Raw genomic sequence first — 18,754 nt, 5'->3', positions numbered from 1 at the left:
TTTGATACTTTCATTTTTCGATACCAGTAGTACCTAAACTTTTTTTTTCCGATACCAGACTGGAATCGTTTAACGGTACCCAGCCGTATTCAAGAGTTCTTGCTTCATCAGCAACTAATGATCTTACTTTGGCAGCAGGCATCTACACTTAGTCCTAAAAACTGCTCTCAACGTTCAAAGACAATTATTGTTTATGTTTATTCATACAGGGAAGATGAGAGTACGAGACTCTTTTTCATAGCAGAGAACAACAATACAATATTTACAAGATGATTTTACATGATCAATTTAAAAAAGTACTATTTTCTTGTGAAAGAGGCACTAAAGAGGTCAATTATAAAAGTCTTTGTTGTTCATTTGTGGGCAGCGTGATAAGAAAAGCCTCTTTTTTCTGTGTCACTCTTTACTAGTCCATTCATTTAGAACTAAACAGTCATGTGACCTGGTGTTGTAGCTTCTTGAGCTGACCCTGCCAAGAGCAAGATGACGTACTGGTGCAGATGACCGCTCAAGAACCTTTGTCCGTGATTTCTTATTATGATGATTATGATGTAGAACTATCATTGTGTAATTCTTACAAATAGAAGAGAAATTAATATAACTTTCCTACATAATATACCAAGAAATAATTGACTCTGAACCTCCCTAAAATGTCATTGTCTGGATAGATCATTAGGACTTGACTTTAGGGTTCCAATATGGCCCCTGCTTTACAAAGTTATATACTTTAACCCCGAGAGTGTGCCCCTCTACCATAACTTAATATGCTGTATGTAAAAGCACTCACTTTTGTCAGGGTACCAACACCTCAGGCCTTTATAGAGAGCTATACGATATTGAGTAAGTAAAAAAGCAATATTCAATGGTAAATATGGTGATACAAAATACTTCATTCATACTTTATAATACTGATTGAAGTATTGACTAAACTGAACTGGATCAAAAATGATTCAACACCAGTCATTTCATCACATTGTTTATAGTATTTTTTTCCTGAAGATAAATATTGTCAGGAATGTGAACCACTGCACTACGTCCTCGTGATTCGTGACTACAAACTGGCCTTTGGTTTGGTCTTGTTTTGCCAGCCAACGGTTTGTGTTGGTCCGACCCTGACAAAAGCTTCTAACAAATGCACTCCTTACAACAATCCGCTCTAATTTAAAGTCATTAATTTTCCATTAAACCTCATCAATCCTCTACGACTTGTTTCCCCCATGTAATTATACAGTAAGTGTTGTAAGTGCGTCGAGAAACATTAATTGAAAAGTGATTAACTTTCTTTCAGAGGGAAATGCCCTGGGTTCTTATTCAATATTTATTCAGTGTTATTTACTTGTCCTTTTGTCCTTTTAATTCTTATCCTGCAAAATGTTTCAAATAGGTTGCATTCACGCCGGCTTTCGAGAGTTCAATTTCCAATGAATAACCAAGGTCAAAACATCTGCGTGTGGACCGCTGAACGATGAAGATCTAGTGTCCTAAAGTCAGCGTTGTGAAAGTTGCAGAGTCACGTGAACGCAACCTATTTAGCGCTGTCAGCTGTGCAGAAAGCCCTAATTGCACGTTCCAAACTACCGATTCACTAAGTTTGATTTCATCCTCGACTCGCTTTGCATTTTTCCAATTGTAGCCGCCTCAGTGACTGCACAAGCGACGGTCTGGCCTCCAGCGCTCTGTGTAGAACCGCGTCTCCATCCCCCGATATTCATCTCTCCGCTTTGTCTTCTGTCTCCTTTACAGCAGCCAAGAGCCTCCTCAACAAAAAGCCGGATAGTGTCAAAGTAAGTCACACATGGGCAGAATGGGAAAGTTGTCTGTGATTCGCAGTAATTACGCGGTGGCTGTGAAGGAGCTAATAAGTGCTGATTAGGAGGATGATTGGCGGGTGGCTGATATGCTTCATCAGTTAGTCTGGCTCATATTAAAATCCCCCACTGAGCATCCTTACCTTATAGCTTCTGTTTAGATAGCAAGGTGTTTCACGTTATTGGGCTTGAAAGGTTAGGCAAGGTTTGAATGTTAGTCTGCATGGGTGTGAAGACATTTCATATTTATCGAAAATTCCTTCATTGTCTTGTAACAATTGATCTGAATCCACGCTGAGGAAGATTCCTGGCTTTGTGTTGCTACGTCGCAAGAGCAACTCAACTGTTGCAAAATGATGATAAATAAACCTGACAGTGTTAAAAACATGCTCCAAATACTCCGAGAAGGCTATTTTTGCAGTTTGTTTATCACGGATAAAAGCATTTGGAAGAAAACCTTTTGTTTGGCCACCTTTAATCACAGCAAGCAACATGTTCATGGAGACAGTTCCAGCGAAATTGCAAGTCAGGTCTGAGGAGAACATCGAAATCAATGGATAGCATCGCTATTAGCTGCTGAAGCCTAGGAAATGGGGGCTGGCTCCGGAAGTTTCTTGCTAATGGACTTTCCATTAAAACTGCCTCTTTAAGTCATTACTGAACACATGCTTGTCATTCTAACCTCCACGAGCTTCATCGTCTTATTTATTTCCTTTTTATGTTTATTTTCACCATATTCTAAATAATGGAACTGGCTCCAAAAACCCAGGGTTAGCATGAATGAGCTTCAGTTAGCCCCCACTCCTCACTCAGTCCATGGATATCCTACAGTCTATGGAGGAGACGCATGTTTCTTCGATGTATTTTCAGGTTATACGGTTTGTCTGTTTCTTCATGATCGCTGAGGACTTTATAACATTACAGTCAGGGCTGAGTCCATCTATGGGCTGGTATGTTGTGTCCCTGATTATGCCAGAACCAGCAGTCCCATCATTGCCCCATCACCTCTGCAACCTGCCAGGCCCAGTGACAACAGGCTGGCGCTGGGCCTGGTGAGTACATATAGTCCATATAGAGGTCTGGAGGGGAAGCTGACAGCCCACATGCCTTGAGTCATACAATAATGCTTTGTGTCACATCTGATCTGATGGCCCGTCCGGCCCCAGCACCAGCGCGAGCGGGTGGTCCATCTCTTCACCCTCCTGCACTCCCCAGTGTCACTCGCCTTCTACTGCTGTTGTTCTGAAGTGGAGCATTAGAGCAGGAGGGGGTCGATGTTTCCTCCTGACTGCACGCTGCTCACACTCGTCTGTGAATGAGGAGAAGCGCATTGTGTTGAACAGCTTTGCGTCATGCAGAGCTCCCTATAGACTCGCTCCCACATACGCTTGTACATGCGAGCACAGCGGCGGGCCATGAAACCTCCTCTCTCCTCAAACACATGCCATTCAGCCTCTCTCAAACGTGAATACCATAGAAGTCTGAAAATAACACCCAAGCTGAATCTTAATTTTAAAACCGAAATCTCAAATCTCTGCGATTAAATATTTCACCCAAAGCGTTCCACCCCAGTGTGGCTCTCTATCCGGAGCCCTCAGTCTGTAGACACAAGGCTTTGTTCAAACCGTTTTAGAAACACGGAGGAATGGCTACGGGCGGTTCTGACATCAGACGCGAGCGTATTGATCTAAGCGAGGGATTTGGGAGTCGGGTTTTTTACCACAGGGTTAGACTTTGAAGTGGTATTTTGTGTGGCGCATGTGTAGCTCCTGCAATTCAAATTTCTTGACACCGAAGGATCGTATTTGGTAAGAAAAGAGAGAGACGCTGTGTTAGTTCAGGGATATTTTACATTAATCACAAAAAATGGACAAAGAAGATGACTTTCCCTGAGGACTGTTTCTGGCAGAACAACTATTTAATAACTAGTATTACAACAGAATGACTACCTTTTAGATCGGTCGTCCTTGCATCAACATAACAGATCAATTTCTAACTTCTTAACTGATAAATCCCTCAGAAATCTTCTATAGTTTTGGTCTACACTACCACTCAAACCCAACGCACAAACTTCATGGATCTGTCAGTTTGACTTCCTCGACTCTTGGTGACCCTCCTCGCTTTGTGCCGTTGTAGATACTAATAGTCCTCTTAGTCAGAAGCTGCAAACATGACAGGCGAGGCGACTTCTTGCACCGCCCGCCTACACTCGTCTTATTTTAGGTCCCGAAAAGTGTTTCTCAGAAGTGCCACGTTGTACTCGTGAGACCACAACACAAATAAACGCTGCGTTCGACTCGTCCTGTTGTTGACTATCTGGAAGACGCTCATTCCTGCCAGCGCTCTTTACGGGGGAGTGCTCCAGGAAGTGGCTCAACGCGGTCACCACTCGAGTCTTCTTCCTCGCTCTAATCCATCAGCGCCGCGTGCGGTAATTGGCCGATTTGTTTTACTCAACACTGTCAGCGCCGATCAAGCACAAAAGGAATATCCACGGACGGCAGCCATTTTGAATTCACAAAGTAAATCTCAGAAGGCCTCGCTTATTTGACTCGGTGTGTTTCAGCTCTGACTACCTTGAGTTTCAGATTTGGCGATCAAGGTCATTCTTATTAACCTCTTGCCACCCGCCATAACCAAGCGCGTTTTCTCCAGTTTGCCTTTACCCAAATCTAAAAACTTCCTGACTGGAGCTTACAGCCATAGGCCAGCGTAACGCCTCATTTGAAAGCGAAGACTGCTGCTTATTTGTTGAGTTTTTGTTTGCGTTTTCATCCAAGTCTTCGCCACTGTTTTGAAGTCAAGAAGTTGTAGATTTGGGTAAGGCTAAAATGTATATATTTGGTGTCTTAAATATATGAGACACCAAATATACAGTAGCCCATGTCCAAATCCAGCACATTTACAGGCAATGGTGCAATTCTCAAAAGGGACCTGTTGCTTTGTTCTGCTTTGACGCTTCTCAATGTCTTTCGGAGATGAGTCAAATAACGTGGTCCTCAAAACTGAAAAATACAACTCTCAAATGAATGACATTCTGAATTCAAACCATTTGTTCCAGTTCATTCCCCTTTTGCGGCGCCGGGTCGCTCTTTTCTCCTCTAACTCCTCTTCCCTCCACAGCAGCAGCCTCAGCAGTGGCGTGAAGTCCGCTGCCTGTCTCTGTCTGTCCACTCGTCTCACGTCCACTCTGTCCCTCCAGATCAACAACAAGACCAATGTAGTCACCAGCCCCAAAGAGCCTGTCCCCGCTCTGGTACTCTGCCTGCTTCTCTGCCGTCTGCCTGCCTGTCCGTCCGTCTGTCTGTCTGCATGCCCGTCTGTCTGTACAGTGTCTTCGCTGACGAACACTCGGATGCCTCTGCTAGTTGCTAGCGTCGCCGCGCAGGGGCTACATCCTCCTGTTGTTGATGGTGGGAATGGCCTAAAGGGTCATTGCTCGTCCTGTGCGTCTCAGCCGATTTAGGCCAATACACCAGTGTGAAAAGTCCAGTGTTGAGCTTTTTCATCAGTATCATTGTGTGCTTAATTCAGGCTAAAAACAGTAGCCGCCAGCTCTTCACAAAGTGCTAAGTTAAAGGGGACGTGTCTCTGATTACAAATGGGCCTGGAGTGTCATCTCGGGTACTTTGGTCATTTCTTCTTCTACTGCGGAATCTCATTCTTGATCCTTATTTACTGGATTTTCTTTTTACGTAAAACTGCAGATACCAGAAGCGTCCTCAACGTTTTGAAAGTCCACAAACCATTAGAATACGAAGGATTACTGAATCAAAACTCAACTCCACAGATGTTTATCTTTACAAAGGAACACATTGCAACATGGCAAAGCGAAAGTCTGTTCATACATGGATAAAACTTATGAAGTGACTATAATGTGACTACTCTCAGCTACATGTGTTGCATGTTGCTATGTGAACCTGATGTCTCACCAAGTTATTTACACCGTCTATTCACTTTTATCTATATGTAAATGGTACCGTGTGTTACCTCAGTGGCGCTAGGGCAGGGTACCTACTTCCATTGTTTTAGATACCGATACGATTAACGATTTCAATACCAATACCTGAACAATACTAAATTATTTGTCATACAGAACCATAAAGCAGATTAATTATGTAAATGTATTTATTTTTCTTCCATTTAATTTCTTTTTAATTCGTTTGAGGTGAAAAAACCAAGAAACTTCCCTTTCACTACAAAAGGGCGGGAAAAAAAACACTTTCCATGTGTTTTCCTATATATTTCCAGTTAATATTTCTTTTTGGTACCAGCTATTGATCCTTTTAGTTTTTCGATACCAGTAGAACCTAACCTTTTTTTTTGATGGCATACTGGTATCATTACACGGTATCCAGCCCTAAGTGTGTTAGCACCTCCTCGCCTCACAACAGGAAAGTCCCAACACCCGGACCATGTGGTAGCCTGTCTGAGTGGAGTTTGCACGTTCTCATTGTCAGGATGCAGCTGTTTAAAAAAAAAAAAAAAAAGTACATATCTTTATTAGAGGTCGACCAATATGTTTCTTTTTCTAAGACCGATGCCGATTTTTGGGTATTCATTGATCGATGCCAATATGCTCGGCCGATATTTTTGTCTGATTTTTATCTATAATCCTGTAAAAGCAGCAGTGGCCGATTTGATTTTAATTATTATTTTATTTTAGGTTGATTCAATCCGTTTCTGTCCCAGCTTTGATTCGTTGCCGTTAGCATTAGCATCCTGCCGTTCGCATTAGCACACTGTTGCTAGCTGCAGCATTTTGTGTGGCGATCAAAAATACAAACATTGACGGAGGTTTAGTGAAACGTGTATTTAACAGGACTCGTTTTAAAGCCCTGACTTCGCTCTCTCTCCAATGCAAAACGGGAAGAGTCTCTATCAATTCTGGTCCCGGAGATATCGGCTTTTTTCAGCGCTAGATCAGCCGATATTGTCAAATCCAAAAATATCGGTCGACCTCTAATTTTTATTTTGCATGGAACAGAATGTCAAGTGAAACTAATCGGTTGCCTGTAGTTGCTAAATCTAAGCCAGTTGCTAATGCTAGGTCATCATAGCATCATGCATATTGAGTAGTAGTTCTTTTTATCATGTAAATGCTCTTGTATCTCCGTTTTGGCGGTGACTGTGGTGCTCTGCTAACCCCGTTTAAATATTATTCATATATTCATAGATGTAGATTAATTCTATAGTAGCATATGCGTGTGCAGTCGGTGGCTAATGTTAGCACAGTAGCGTCGTGTGCCCTGGACCACATGTAGAAGTGTTAGCGTGTGCATGTCAGCCCATCTGTTGAGTGTTTCCATGGTGATTAGCGGTGCCCCATATACGTATTTGCACACATTCTGGTTGACTAAAATGCTACCTGCCTCTTTCAACTTTCATTTTTCTTCCTCCCGACATTGAATCAGGAGCCTCAAACTACAGTAATCCACAACCCGGCTGATGGTAACAAGGTACCCTCCTCTCCACATCGCTGTAGTGTGACATAAGCTGTGACTGCGTAGTGCCGCCATGCTGCTCTGGTCGTAAATGCTATGCTTTTATGATATTGTTGTGGTTCCACCGACTCCTGCATGTCTCATTGAAGTCTTATGTTCACTGTGACATTGCTTTGACTCTGCCTTTTACTTGTTTGCATCTCGAGTTTGATTCAGAATAGGTTGGTTCACACGACTTCACACAGGTTCATGACGGAGAAAAGAGGGTTGAATATTGAGATGGAGGACAGTTCCAGATTGTAGAGGTGGACTGAAATGCTCGTGACAGGTTTCTTTCTTTAAAAAAAAGGAAACGAAAACAAAAGGTAATTATTGTGCTAAGTATTGGTTGGTTTGTTCTAAAAAATTCTGACCTTCAAGTAGGGAAAACGTCCCAGAACATTCAGGCTTTACAAAGAAAACACATTGGGCCTGATTTCACGAACGTTCACAGCAAATTCAAACGCACAAAAATCATCTCCAGTTCTGTTCACAATCATGCTCCCGATGGAAGCTAACATTCTGAGTCAGATATATTTGTACATATTAAATCATGTATTAATTAATTCCAGAATGTAAATATCCGCATCATAAATTACAGATGCCTTTATACATAAATATTTTTGGTAATATCACTTGTAGTCCATTTTATTAATGTACTTTTGAATGCTGCCGTTCACAAATAATATAAACGTTATTTGATAAAGACACAGGTGGGCCTCGATCCTGCAGTCTTGTGTTCCCGAGACGAGCGCTCTACTCGGAGAGCTAACTCCATCCGTTCTTATGAAGGCAGTGTCAGGAAACTGGGGCAGATTCACGACACGTTCTTCAGAAGTTTCTTAAGACGATGTTCATGAATGAGGCCCATTGCTCTTAAACAACACATTTCTGAGATCGTCAACATCGGGTGATATAAAATGACTTTCTGTCCTAACTCACACAGTCCACAGAATCTGATCTTCTGGATTTGAAGTAATCCGAGATCTTTGGCTCTTTGTCAGATTTGCCTTTTATGTAAAACTGTTTCGAATAAATCCTTCACTTGATAAATGTCCGTAGCTTTAAAGTCAATCGTCGTCTTAGCCATAATCCCATTCAACCATTTATCTTCCAAACACTGCAGGGCAAATGATTCTGAAACACTGGAGTTCAGTCATTAAGCACATGAGCAGGAACACTCTGAGCGCTCATAACTCTCTAGTAAGGAAGCCCATTAGCTGAAGGACATGCACAAACTGGTGGAATGGGTCATTGTCCGGTCACACGTTTTGACCTGGTATTATTTATTGAGCGGAATCATTCAATCACACAGGCGCGATTGAAGCTGCAAAAATAAACAAGAGCGGTTTGTGGACCCAAAACCTGTCCTCCATCTGAAATATGATACGGAACATCGTGAACGCAACCTATCTGTTCCCGTCCCGTCGACCGTGTTTGGCACCTGTGGGTTGACCGTGGCTTGTGGAGTAGTGTGGCATGCCGTTGGGTCTCGGAGCGGTTTCTGTGCGATGGAACAGGCTGGTGTCGTCGGCGCTAATGTCTTTTGGTCGACATTACATATTGAAATCTAATGTCTCCCTGCAGGGCCGTGCATGCTTGTACTTGTACGTGTTGCTTTGCGCGGGACATGACGCCCGGCTCGTGGTGTTGTGTGTTGGAACAATAAGTGCCTCGTAGCAAAGCAATACTGTGGTGTTTTCAGAAAAAAAAATATATATATATTTTAAATGGATGTCTGAATATGGTGTTCAGCCATTGTTTCTGTGACTCTGCATTAACTTGAATCATCATGAAGAACTCTTCTGCCTCCGAGCCTAATTGCCTAAGAATGTTTGGGGCCAAATTGAGATGTTCCATTCTACTTTGCAAACACAGCTTTAGGGCAATACATTATTGTTATTGCAATATTAAGTCATGCAATATCCAAGTTCTACTCTGTTTTCTCCAAACATTTCGAATATGACTTGGGCAGTTCTGCAGGAGGTTCACTAGTCTAGTACAAGTAATGTTTGTAGAGCATTGTTTGTCATGTCAGCGTGTCTACTTCACTTATAACAACACCAGATAGACATAGAAATCCCTTCACACAACAGCAAATATTTACATTGATTTGCATATAATTAAATACATATCGTATGAAGAGGAAATGAAAAGATAAGTTGTAGAAAAAGGATCCAAATCTGTCATCTGTACTTGGTTGTTTTAGTGTTTTGCCTTAAAGGAATAGGCCACAGTTCTTTTACATATTGAGATATGTTCTTGCCTTGGCTTAGACGAGTTGATGTGTACCTGTCTGGTCTTTGTGCCTGCGCTCAGTCACGCAAATGTTGTTAGCATTTAGCAAACTGGGGTGAGTTAGAAGCCACCCAGCTGTTCCACGTTTTCACTATTTACATACAGTTATGTGAGCCTTTACATGATCCACGTCTAGTTACACAAAATGAAACATGCAGATTATCTAAGTGGATAAAAGAGGCACTATATTGTGAGGCGTAATAACACCTGGAGTACTTCGACGTCCCCGCTGTAGTATCGTCAAAGTACTCCAAGTGTTATCAGCTTGGTGGCTTCTAACTCACCCCAGTTTGGAGCTCTACCTTTGCTGGGAGCGGCCAAATGCTAACAACATTTGTGTGACTGAGCGCACGCACAAAGACCAGACAGTTACACATCAACTCGTCTAAGCTCAGGTAAGAACATATGTCAATAGTACATCAGTGTAGGTGAAAGCTTTTGAACCTTTGTCTACGATGGAAAACTGGAGAACAATCAGAGCTTACACAAAGCAGGTATCCTAAAAGCATAAGCAGCTCTCTGCCATTTGTATGTAGTAAAAGTAGTCCATGGAGTAGTTATTGGGTTACGGTTATAGTTTTGTGTTGGGTAACAGATGTGGAGTGTCCTCACAGCTGCTCTTGTCTCACCCAGGGCTCCAGCGAAAGCGCCAACACCACCATTGAGGACGAGGACGTCAGAGGTGAGCGCTGGAGCTTTCCAAATTCAAAGCCTCTTTTTCAAAGAATCGTAAAATGTCACACAATGTCTCTGCTCGAAAACCTTTGGATATGAAGCTCCTCTTGAAGCATGTTTCTGGGTTGACCTTGCCTGAGTTTGCATGTCACGGCTTTTCTCTCTGATAAAAAACAGCCTTATCTTCCACTGGACCTGAGAGCGCCTCAAGGAACCACACGCTTATGAAGTGCAGGCGCTCTGTGACTCGCGGGGATTCTTTTTACAAATGCGTGTTAGAGGAAGTGCGGAACACATTCTGCCTCTGCCTGGAATATGGGAAAAAACGTTGTGCAAATGCAGTATTTCAGCAATGTGACATGGAAGTCCAGTTTAATTCATTAGTTTTTCTATTTCTATGACCTTATTATTGTCCCTTGGTTTTGTATAAAGCTATTTTAATTCCATTTTTCAGAAATAATTTGAATGTTTTGCCTCAATACTCCTGCTGCTGAAGCACTTCCACCTGTATTTCCTTAGTTCATTAACCATCACCGCGCTCAAATTGCTTCCATTACCTCACAATCAGCTTATTTGCATGGAGCTAGCTTAAAGCCTGACTAATGCTCGATCGTAGCCAAGGCTAGACAGTTTGAACTTTCGCGTTTCTCCTCTGCGTTCACGTGAAAATAATAAAACAAGAAGTGAAAAGACAAAAGCACAAAAACATATTGTGAGAAAATAAATTGGACGAGGGAGAGTGAAGGTTTCAGTTTCCTTGTGTTGCGTATGGATCGACCAATCACAGAGCCAGGATTTGATGCTGAAGGATAAACTAGCCTTTAAATGGAAGCTAGGTATTCGCCGTTCAAGACTGGACAATTCCCACTGCTGCCAACAGAGGGCACTCCAACCGGCACTCATTACTTTAAGGCGAGACGCGGCGGGTGAAAACCTGGATATTTCCCGCAGGAAAAAGGACATTTTGTCAAAACGAGCTGAAGATGAAGATCATGACGACATCAGTTCAGTCTCATGACGCAAAAGACGACTGAGAGGACGCTGTAATCCAAATATGGTCATGTCCTTCCTGAGAGGCGGCCGTGGCTAAAGACGAAAGAGAAATAGATTTACATTACTAAACTTCAGGAGCCATTTTCTCAAAGTGGGATTTTCACTACGCTCTTGCAACAACTTCTCCACTTTAGAAGCTCCTGTAGACTCCAAACTTTCGGCTTTACCCAAATCTAAGCGCTTCTCGACTAGATCAACAGCCTCATTTGAAAGCTAAGGCCAGCCAAACTGATTGTAATGTTTTTATCACGTTGTCGTTGGGTTTATGTCGCATTTTTGAAGCTTTTTTTTTGTCATGTGTTCGTCTTTTTGTTGTCGTGTCATCCTTGGTTTTGTCGCAATTTTGTTTTTTTCAAGAAGCGTTTAGATTTGGGTAAAGCCAAACTGGAGAAACTGGGCCCGGTGCACGTGGGGGTTAAGAAGTTAAACCTGGCTCGATCCATTGTTTAGATTTTGCCACTGAAAGTCTAGGCAATTTGGGCCATTTTTATGCTGAAAGGGGCTGGGTGCAAGTTGGCTGTTTCTTACTCACTACTGCCACCTCAGGTCATACGTGTAACTGCACCTTCTATATTAAGCTCCCGAATGAACACATTTTTGAGTGACAGTGCAGGATTTTAGAGGCAGTCGGGGTGAACAGGTCTGGGCTCATTCTTCACATTAGGACATGGCTGGAACATGAAGGGGGAGGAAAATACAGAATTTTAACCTTTTCAAACTCCGTATAACACACAGTTCCAGCTCAAGTTTCAAATTGCTATCTCTGTTTTCCCTTTTCGCCTGCAGCGTCTCACTCGAAGTCCTAAAAAGTCCAATATCCCACGCTGTTCTCCATCACGCTCATGTTTTCATAATCATTTCATCTTCTCTTCCCTCCTCACGGCGCCGTAGACTCAGACTCCTCCCACTCAGACTCCTCCAGCCCCCACATCTACCACCTGAAACGCTTAGACCCGCCCAGCCGCTCCCCGTCCTCCTCCTCCTCGTCCTCCTCGCTCTTCCTCTGGCCCGGTCTGGCTTTAGCCCCCGCGGCCTGGCCCCCCTCAGAGCAGTGCTGCCTGTTCGTCCTGTGGGCCTTGGTCGCGGCGTACGTAGTTCTCTTTTGCACCACTGTCTACCTGCTCTTTAGCCCAGACCACGGCCACAAATGCCACTTCCAAAGCGGGCGCGCGGAGGGCGGGGGGCCCCTGCCGCGATTGGGGCCCGCGGATTTCCAGTGTAAGTGCGGATTTGTAGAAAAGAGGAGTAGGATAGTTTTGATTAGAATTTGCCTCGTATTTGCAACCCTGTCTCTGTAATGAAAACCAAAGATTTACTGTCATTAAATTCATCTTTTAACTGAAAAGAATTTGAACGTGTTTTCCAAATGCATTTACCGCGGACGACTGAGATTGGGTTGCCTTTTTTTTAGTGTGTGTAATAGTAGCTCTTAATGTAAACCACCAAGTAGATTAAGTACAAGCTGTTAGAAAGCACCTTATGTCTGTTCTAGAGGCTTGTAGCTCCACCTACTGTTCGGAAAGTAAAACAACACCATGTCAGAAAACAGAACTCAGAGGTTTAAGTGTGAGATTCTGAGCCCTGTGGCGGAGGTGGGGGGAGTAGCTCAAGTATTTACTATTACTTTGAACTCATTTTACTCGAGCAGAAGTAATAGTTGTGCGAAGGATCTGATTTAGGATTCAGTAGTGACGATATTCAATGGACAAAACGGAAAATAATGTCTAAAGAATAGGCCGTAAAAGCAACATAATGGAATTTACTACTAGGGACGAACCAGATGTTTTACTCGAGTATTATTGGGAAGGCAAGGCATGTTTATTTATACCACGCATTTCATACTCAAGGCAACAACATGCGCCTGATACTCACAGAAGTAAGGAGTAACAAAACTACTTGTAGAAGTCTAATATGTTCTTAAAGTTACGTTACATGAATATAATAATCCCCACGTCTGGACCCACTCTACACATTCTGTTTATGATTTCTGATCTAGCCCAGGCTTTTTGAAGGAGCTCCCTCTGCAGTGGGCCCCGGGTTTAAACTTTACTCTTTGACTCTTGTTCTACAACATCAGCAATGCACCGTTTCACGAGCTGGAACTTGATCACAATCAAACTTGAAAGCCGTACATCTGTTTTGTTTTTTTGTTCTTCTTTTAAATACGGTTGTGCTCAAAAGTTTTACATACCCTGGCAATTTTCAAAGAATAAGAAAACAAATATATATATATTGTTTTCACTCATTGTCATCTGAGTTCACTATTTTGAAATTATGATGAAAAAATAAGCTGCCAAAATGACCCTGATCAAGTTTACACACCCCAGTTCTTAATGCTGTGTATCGTCTCCTTTAACATCAATGACAGCTTGGATTCTTTTTGTGGTCGTTGTGGAGACTGAGATGGCACTAACAGGACCTTCTCTTCATTCTGCTGGAGCCACTGGCATCAGTGAACCAGCCCCATATTCCACAGTAGCACTTTGGCCTTGTTGACAAAAAAGTGCACCAGACCTACTGTGGAATATGGAGGTGTTTCGCTAATGCCACTGGCTCCAGCAGAATAAAGTGAAGGTTCTGGAGTGGTCATCTCAGTCTTCTGACCACAATATCACTGACCCGCTGTAGGGAGAACTCAAACGTTTGAGCACAACTGTAGATACATTACAAACGATGAAAGATTAAGCCACTAAATTAAAATGTTAGCTGTGGTCCGAACTCATTCCTACTTTTTGTAGCATCTCCATTCTTCCCAGGACGTGTTTTATAAGCTCGTTTCACAACCTGCAGGGTCAATTTTAGGGCTGAAACGACTAATCGATTATTGAAAGAGTCGACAACTATTTTAGTAATCGATTAATCGTTTTCTTGCTCACACAGACTAAAATGGAGCAAAAATGACCAAACAAATGTAGTATTTTTGATGAAAACCTACTTTGATTTTATATTTAGGGTCTGTAGTGGTTTGTACAATGTAAATTTCATGAATAGAGCCTTAAAAAAAAATTCACTTTAGTTTACTCCATCAGCACTTCCTTCAACAGCGCGACTTAAGCTATAATGTGATAGAAAAAAATTGAAAAAATAAAATTTTACTACACCAGTAACAGCCAAGTGATTAATCGATTAATCGTAAAAATGACTGATAGATTAATCGATTACAAAATAATCGTTAGTTGCAGCCCTAGTAAATTTTCATAGAAACGCTGGGAAATGAGCCTGCAAGTTCATGAAGTGGACACAAATGCTTTATAATTAGATGTACAACGTCTGAGTTTACAATTTACTGAAGAAGGACAAAACAAATATAGTTTCATTACCAGAAATAAATCAGGTATAGTTTCCAACCTGTCCCGGATCAAGGTTGTTTTTTACGCCCACTGTTGAAAAGTGATAATGATATAAGAGAGTTATTGCCTCACACCGCCCCACCGATCTCAATATTTACACAATCATTCCCCCGTGAACCTGTTGCCTTCTGCGTCCAAACTGATCGTCCAATCAGAATCCAGAGTCCTTGGTTTGGGCCTTATCTTTTGAAGAGCTCCAGCACACTGGAGTTCACACACACTGCACGTCCGTCATGTCTCCTCTGTGGTCCCTGGCCCTGGTGCTCTCGCTGACCGCGGCGGCCGAGAGCACCATCGACACCGACATGCCCAGAGTCAGTGTTCAGATGAAGACATGCCCGCAGAACCAGTCGGATCGGGCGGTGGAAGGTAACGCGGCGTGTGGACTTGATGCACTTTTGTCTCCTGTGTGTGACCTCTTGTTGTCTGCTGTCTCCTAGCTTACCTTCTTAGCATGAAAGGTAATGTAGATGTCGTCTCGTCCAATCCACGCCACATTTCCCCCCCCCAAACTCCCATTTCTGTTTGTTTTTCAGTCCAAAGTGCCCGTGTTGTTGAAGCCAAAGCATGTTTCCTTATCTGTGCCCACGCCAGTTTGAGTCAGTGAGGTTAATATTAGGACTGTGTGTGTGTCTGTTCTCAGCCCGGAAGCAGGAGATCATCAAAGTGACGGAGCAGCTCATCGAGGCCATCAACAACGGAGATTTTGAGGCCTACACGTGAGTTTGACCTCTGAACTCACTTGTGCGATTCGCCAGCTGGGATTTCTGGGCATCCAGACATTAGACTTCACTGCCCTGCTTTTGGAAAGGGAACAAAGCGAATGGGAAAGTCCGGCTGTTTTAATAGACCAGTCTTTATATAATGGCACATTTACCTGAAGGTTCATTCAGGCAGCAGCAAGTCACATTGAATACACTGTTCGGTCATTTTAATGGCTTAAAGGGGCTAGATGCAAGTTTGCCATTTTATACTCACTACTGCCACCTCAGGTCATATGTATAACTGCCGAAGCAACACCGTTTTGAGTGACAGTGCAGGATTTTAGAGGCAGTTCTGGTGAACAGGTCTGAGCTCATTCTACACATTAGGACATTGTTGGAACATGTAGGGGGAGGAAAATACTTAATTTTAACATTTTTAAACTCTGTATTGTCCCTTTAACGCAATATTCACAATGTTGCGCATCTTTGAGTAAGCTTCAAATCTTCTACAGCGGAAGCTTCCAAAAAGCTCCTCCTGAGGTCCCACGTATCTAAGCAAAAAACACCCGCCATAGCTTCATTACAGCCACAGTGCTATTTTCTCTGGGGGCGGGGCTTAAGGGGAGATCGCTTCAAAATCAGGAAGTGAATCTACTGGATAGTTTTGTTTCAGCTGTTTGGCTCAATTGTGCTTTTGAAGAGAATACCTGCTCTTTAATGCTGTAAATGCAAAACAAAAGATCAAAGATTGTTATCCATTCCAGTAAACCGAAGAATGGTGGAATATTTGGATAATTAAAAGCAAATTATACACAACAGGGAACTTTTGTGCAAAACTTTTAGTAAAACTGACATGATGTGTTTTCGTGGTGCGTAATGAGTCTGTGTCTGACAGGAAAATCTGTGACCCGGGCCTGACATCGTTCGAACCTGAAGCTCTGGGAAACCTGGTGGAGGGCACGGACTTCCATCGCTTCTACTTCGAGAACGGTAAATATCACACGCTTTGCATCCGGGAGGCCTGACGTGTGGAGGATGTGAGATGGAAGCGTTTACTCTTGTCCCGTCCCGCTGTTCCCCCAGCCCTGTCCAAAGGGAGGCAGCCCATCCACACCATCCTGCTGAACCCGCACGTGCACCTGATCGGGGAGGACGCGGCGTGCATCGCCTACATCCGGCTGACCCAGTACATCGACGCCGCTGGCCTGCCCCGCACCATGCAGTCAGAGGAGACTCGCATCTGGCACCGCCGCGACAGCAAGTGGCAAAACATCCACTTCCACCGCTCCGGGTCGCCCACCGTGCCCCTCAAGTGAGCCCCCACAGCATCTCTCTGATAACAGTCATTTAAAGAGTCATCCTCATCCTCTCTTTGTCACAACTTTTAACTTCATGAGCTTTTGATGTGGTTTTAGACTAAACTCAATTCTTTTTAGTTTCAGTCTAAATTGAAAGGATCTGTACCTGGTATTTTCAGGTAGAGGAACAAAATCGTTTTTCCTTCCTTCAGTAAATTAATGAAACAAACATTTTTCCCAAGAGCTAGCAGTCAAATTGATGTTGGCGTTGTTGTGAGAGTGATCCTGAAAGGTGTGAAAAGTGCTTAACCTCTTAACTCCCAACTGAACCAAACCCATTTTCTCGTTTGGCTTTACCTAAATCTAAAAGCTTCCCGACTGGAGTTTACAGCCTATAGGCCAGAGTAACGGATTTGTTGTTTTTCTGGTTGTTTTTGACGGGCTTTTGCCACGTTTTTGCTTTTAGATTTGGGTAAAGCCAAACTGGAGAAAATGTGCTTGGTTCATGTGGCGATTAAGAGGTTAAAAACTCATCCCTCTGAAGCATTGGGATTGTAGGTATGTTAGGAATGAGTTTACACATAATGAACCATTTAAAGCAGTACTAAGTAACGTGTTTACCTTAATAAATCCTCTCCGTAGTCCCTGTGGGGGTGATACAAGTGTTTATGGGATGATTGGAGGGTCTGTCATCTCCCCCTGGTGTCTCTGGCCAGAAAACCATGTTTGCAACTTGACTGCCACCGGTCCGGAGAAAGCAATACACACTAATAGAATCACGAAGAAGAAGCTAACATGCTAACGGGCAAAGCTAACTGCAGGCTAACGTCACTTTAAACAGTATTTACAGCCAAGTTTGAGTGAAAAAAAAATATTTCCGTTGTATAATTGGATGCACAGTAACCCTCTCCCCCCTCGCCTTTCCTGTCAGCGTAGTATTTACTCTCCAAGACAATTAATAAGTTAAAAAATCGTGACTTGCTACTACACCTGCAGTTGCGCTTATGGCCTCTAGGGGGAAGAGTTACTTAGTACTGCTTTAAAATGTACAAATGAAAAATGAATTTAGCCAATTTCACATTCATAATATATATTTTTTTTTTAATATCTGGAGATTTTTGTCATGGTTATAGTCAGCAAAAATATGACTTTGATTTGAATTAACACTAATTCTGAGATATTCCTTTCCAAACATGGCTATTGCAGAACAAACAGAGAACAGGCCTATTATTATTTTCCTAGGAGGGTTTAGCATCATCTCCAAAAAATAAATACACTTTCTAAGATCCAGCGGTGGACACGTGGTTGTAATGTTAACAGCATTGAGGTAGAAGTAAAGTCTTCACTGGAGGAAAACACATTAAGCCATGCTAGCTACTGTGAGTCTGTACCTCGCCATGTAGCACGGTAACATTTTATATCATGAATTGAAAAAATGTATTTCTTAATTCTCTTTTCTCTTTTCAGCTGAGACGCCTCTTTCTCCAAGTTCTCCCCCCGACCGGACCCCGCCCGACCTCCTCCCTTCTACGTGTCCATCAAACCCCTCTCGACCAATCCCCGCCCGGTCTATAGCTAGAGCTCCGCCCTCTCAGTGTGTTGTTTACATAGCGTCGCTGATGGACGGACTTACACGTTCGTGGAAGTTTATTTTCCGTTTCGCCAGAGCCATCATTTAGTGACAGTCTTTTTAATATTGCACACTAAGCTACAATTGTGAGGGAAAATATAAAAAAAACAACTATTTTAACAGTTGCCATGTAGACGGCTTAAGTTCCGCTTGTTGTAGAGGTTTTTTTTTTTTGCTTTTTGATGTACATTTCTAATCTTTAAACGTTACATTTATGAATTTTACATGTAATTTGAGACGTTTACGACCAGTTTTAAAGGGACATTTGTTGGTGAATGTAACTGTATACTCAAAGCCATTCCAAAGGCAGGTTTTTATCATCATCTGTTCAGCTCTTGTACTTCTTGGGGTTTTTCTATCGTGACATTTATGCAGTAATTTGTCCCTCCACGGTTTTTCTTTCTCGCTTTAAGCCTGTGTACAGTTCCAACAATGGTTTTACACGGGACCACAGA

General features: G+C 42.7%; 1 protein-coding gene across 11 annotated transcripts in view; it reads left to right on the top strand.

Moving 5' to 3' along the window:
* LOC306980285 (calcium/calmodulin-dependent protein kinase type II delta 1 chain) overlaps positions 1-18,410 on the top strand; it is a gene marked incomplete at its 3' end in the record, with an annotated part of 88,128 nt that extends 69,718 nt beyond the window's left edge. The window contains exons 13-20 of one of the 11 annotated variants that reach the window (XM_079579622.1): positions 1,747-1,784; positions 7,223-7,267; positions 10,223-10,271; positions 15,108-15,128; positions 15,311-15,386; positions 16,267-16,361; positions 16,455-16,683; positions 18,137-18,410. In XM_079579622.1, the coding sequence (XP_079435748.1) occupies positions 1,747-1,784; positions 7,223-7,267; positions 10,223-10,271; positions 15,108-15,128; positions 15,311-15,386; positions 16,267-16,361; positions 16,455-16,683; positions 18,137-18,140 (557 nt within the window). Of the gene's footprint in view, positions 1-1,743; positions 1,785-5,010; positions 5,065-7,222; positions 7,268-10,222; positions 10,272-15,107; positions 15,129-15,310; positions 15,387-16,266; positions 16,362-16,454; positions 16,688-18,136 lie in introns of those variants that run through there. The other 10 variants (XM_079579619.1, XM_079579629.1, XM_079579626.1 and 7 more) reach the window with 10 other exon arrangements.
* Positions 18,411-18,754: the final 344 nt, after the last annotated feature.

Source organism: Gobius niger (genome assembly GCF_951799975.1).
Source record: "Gobius niger genome assembly, chromosome: 21".
NCBI lineage: Eukaryota > Metazoa > Chordata > Actinopteri > Gobiiformes > Gobiidae > Gobius > Gobius niger.
The sequence above is the reverse complement of the archived record's forward strand: the minus strand, read 5'-3'. Positions and strand labels throughout refer to the sequence as shown.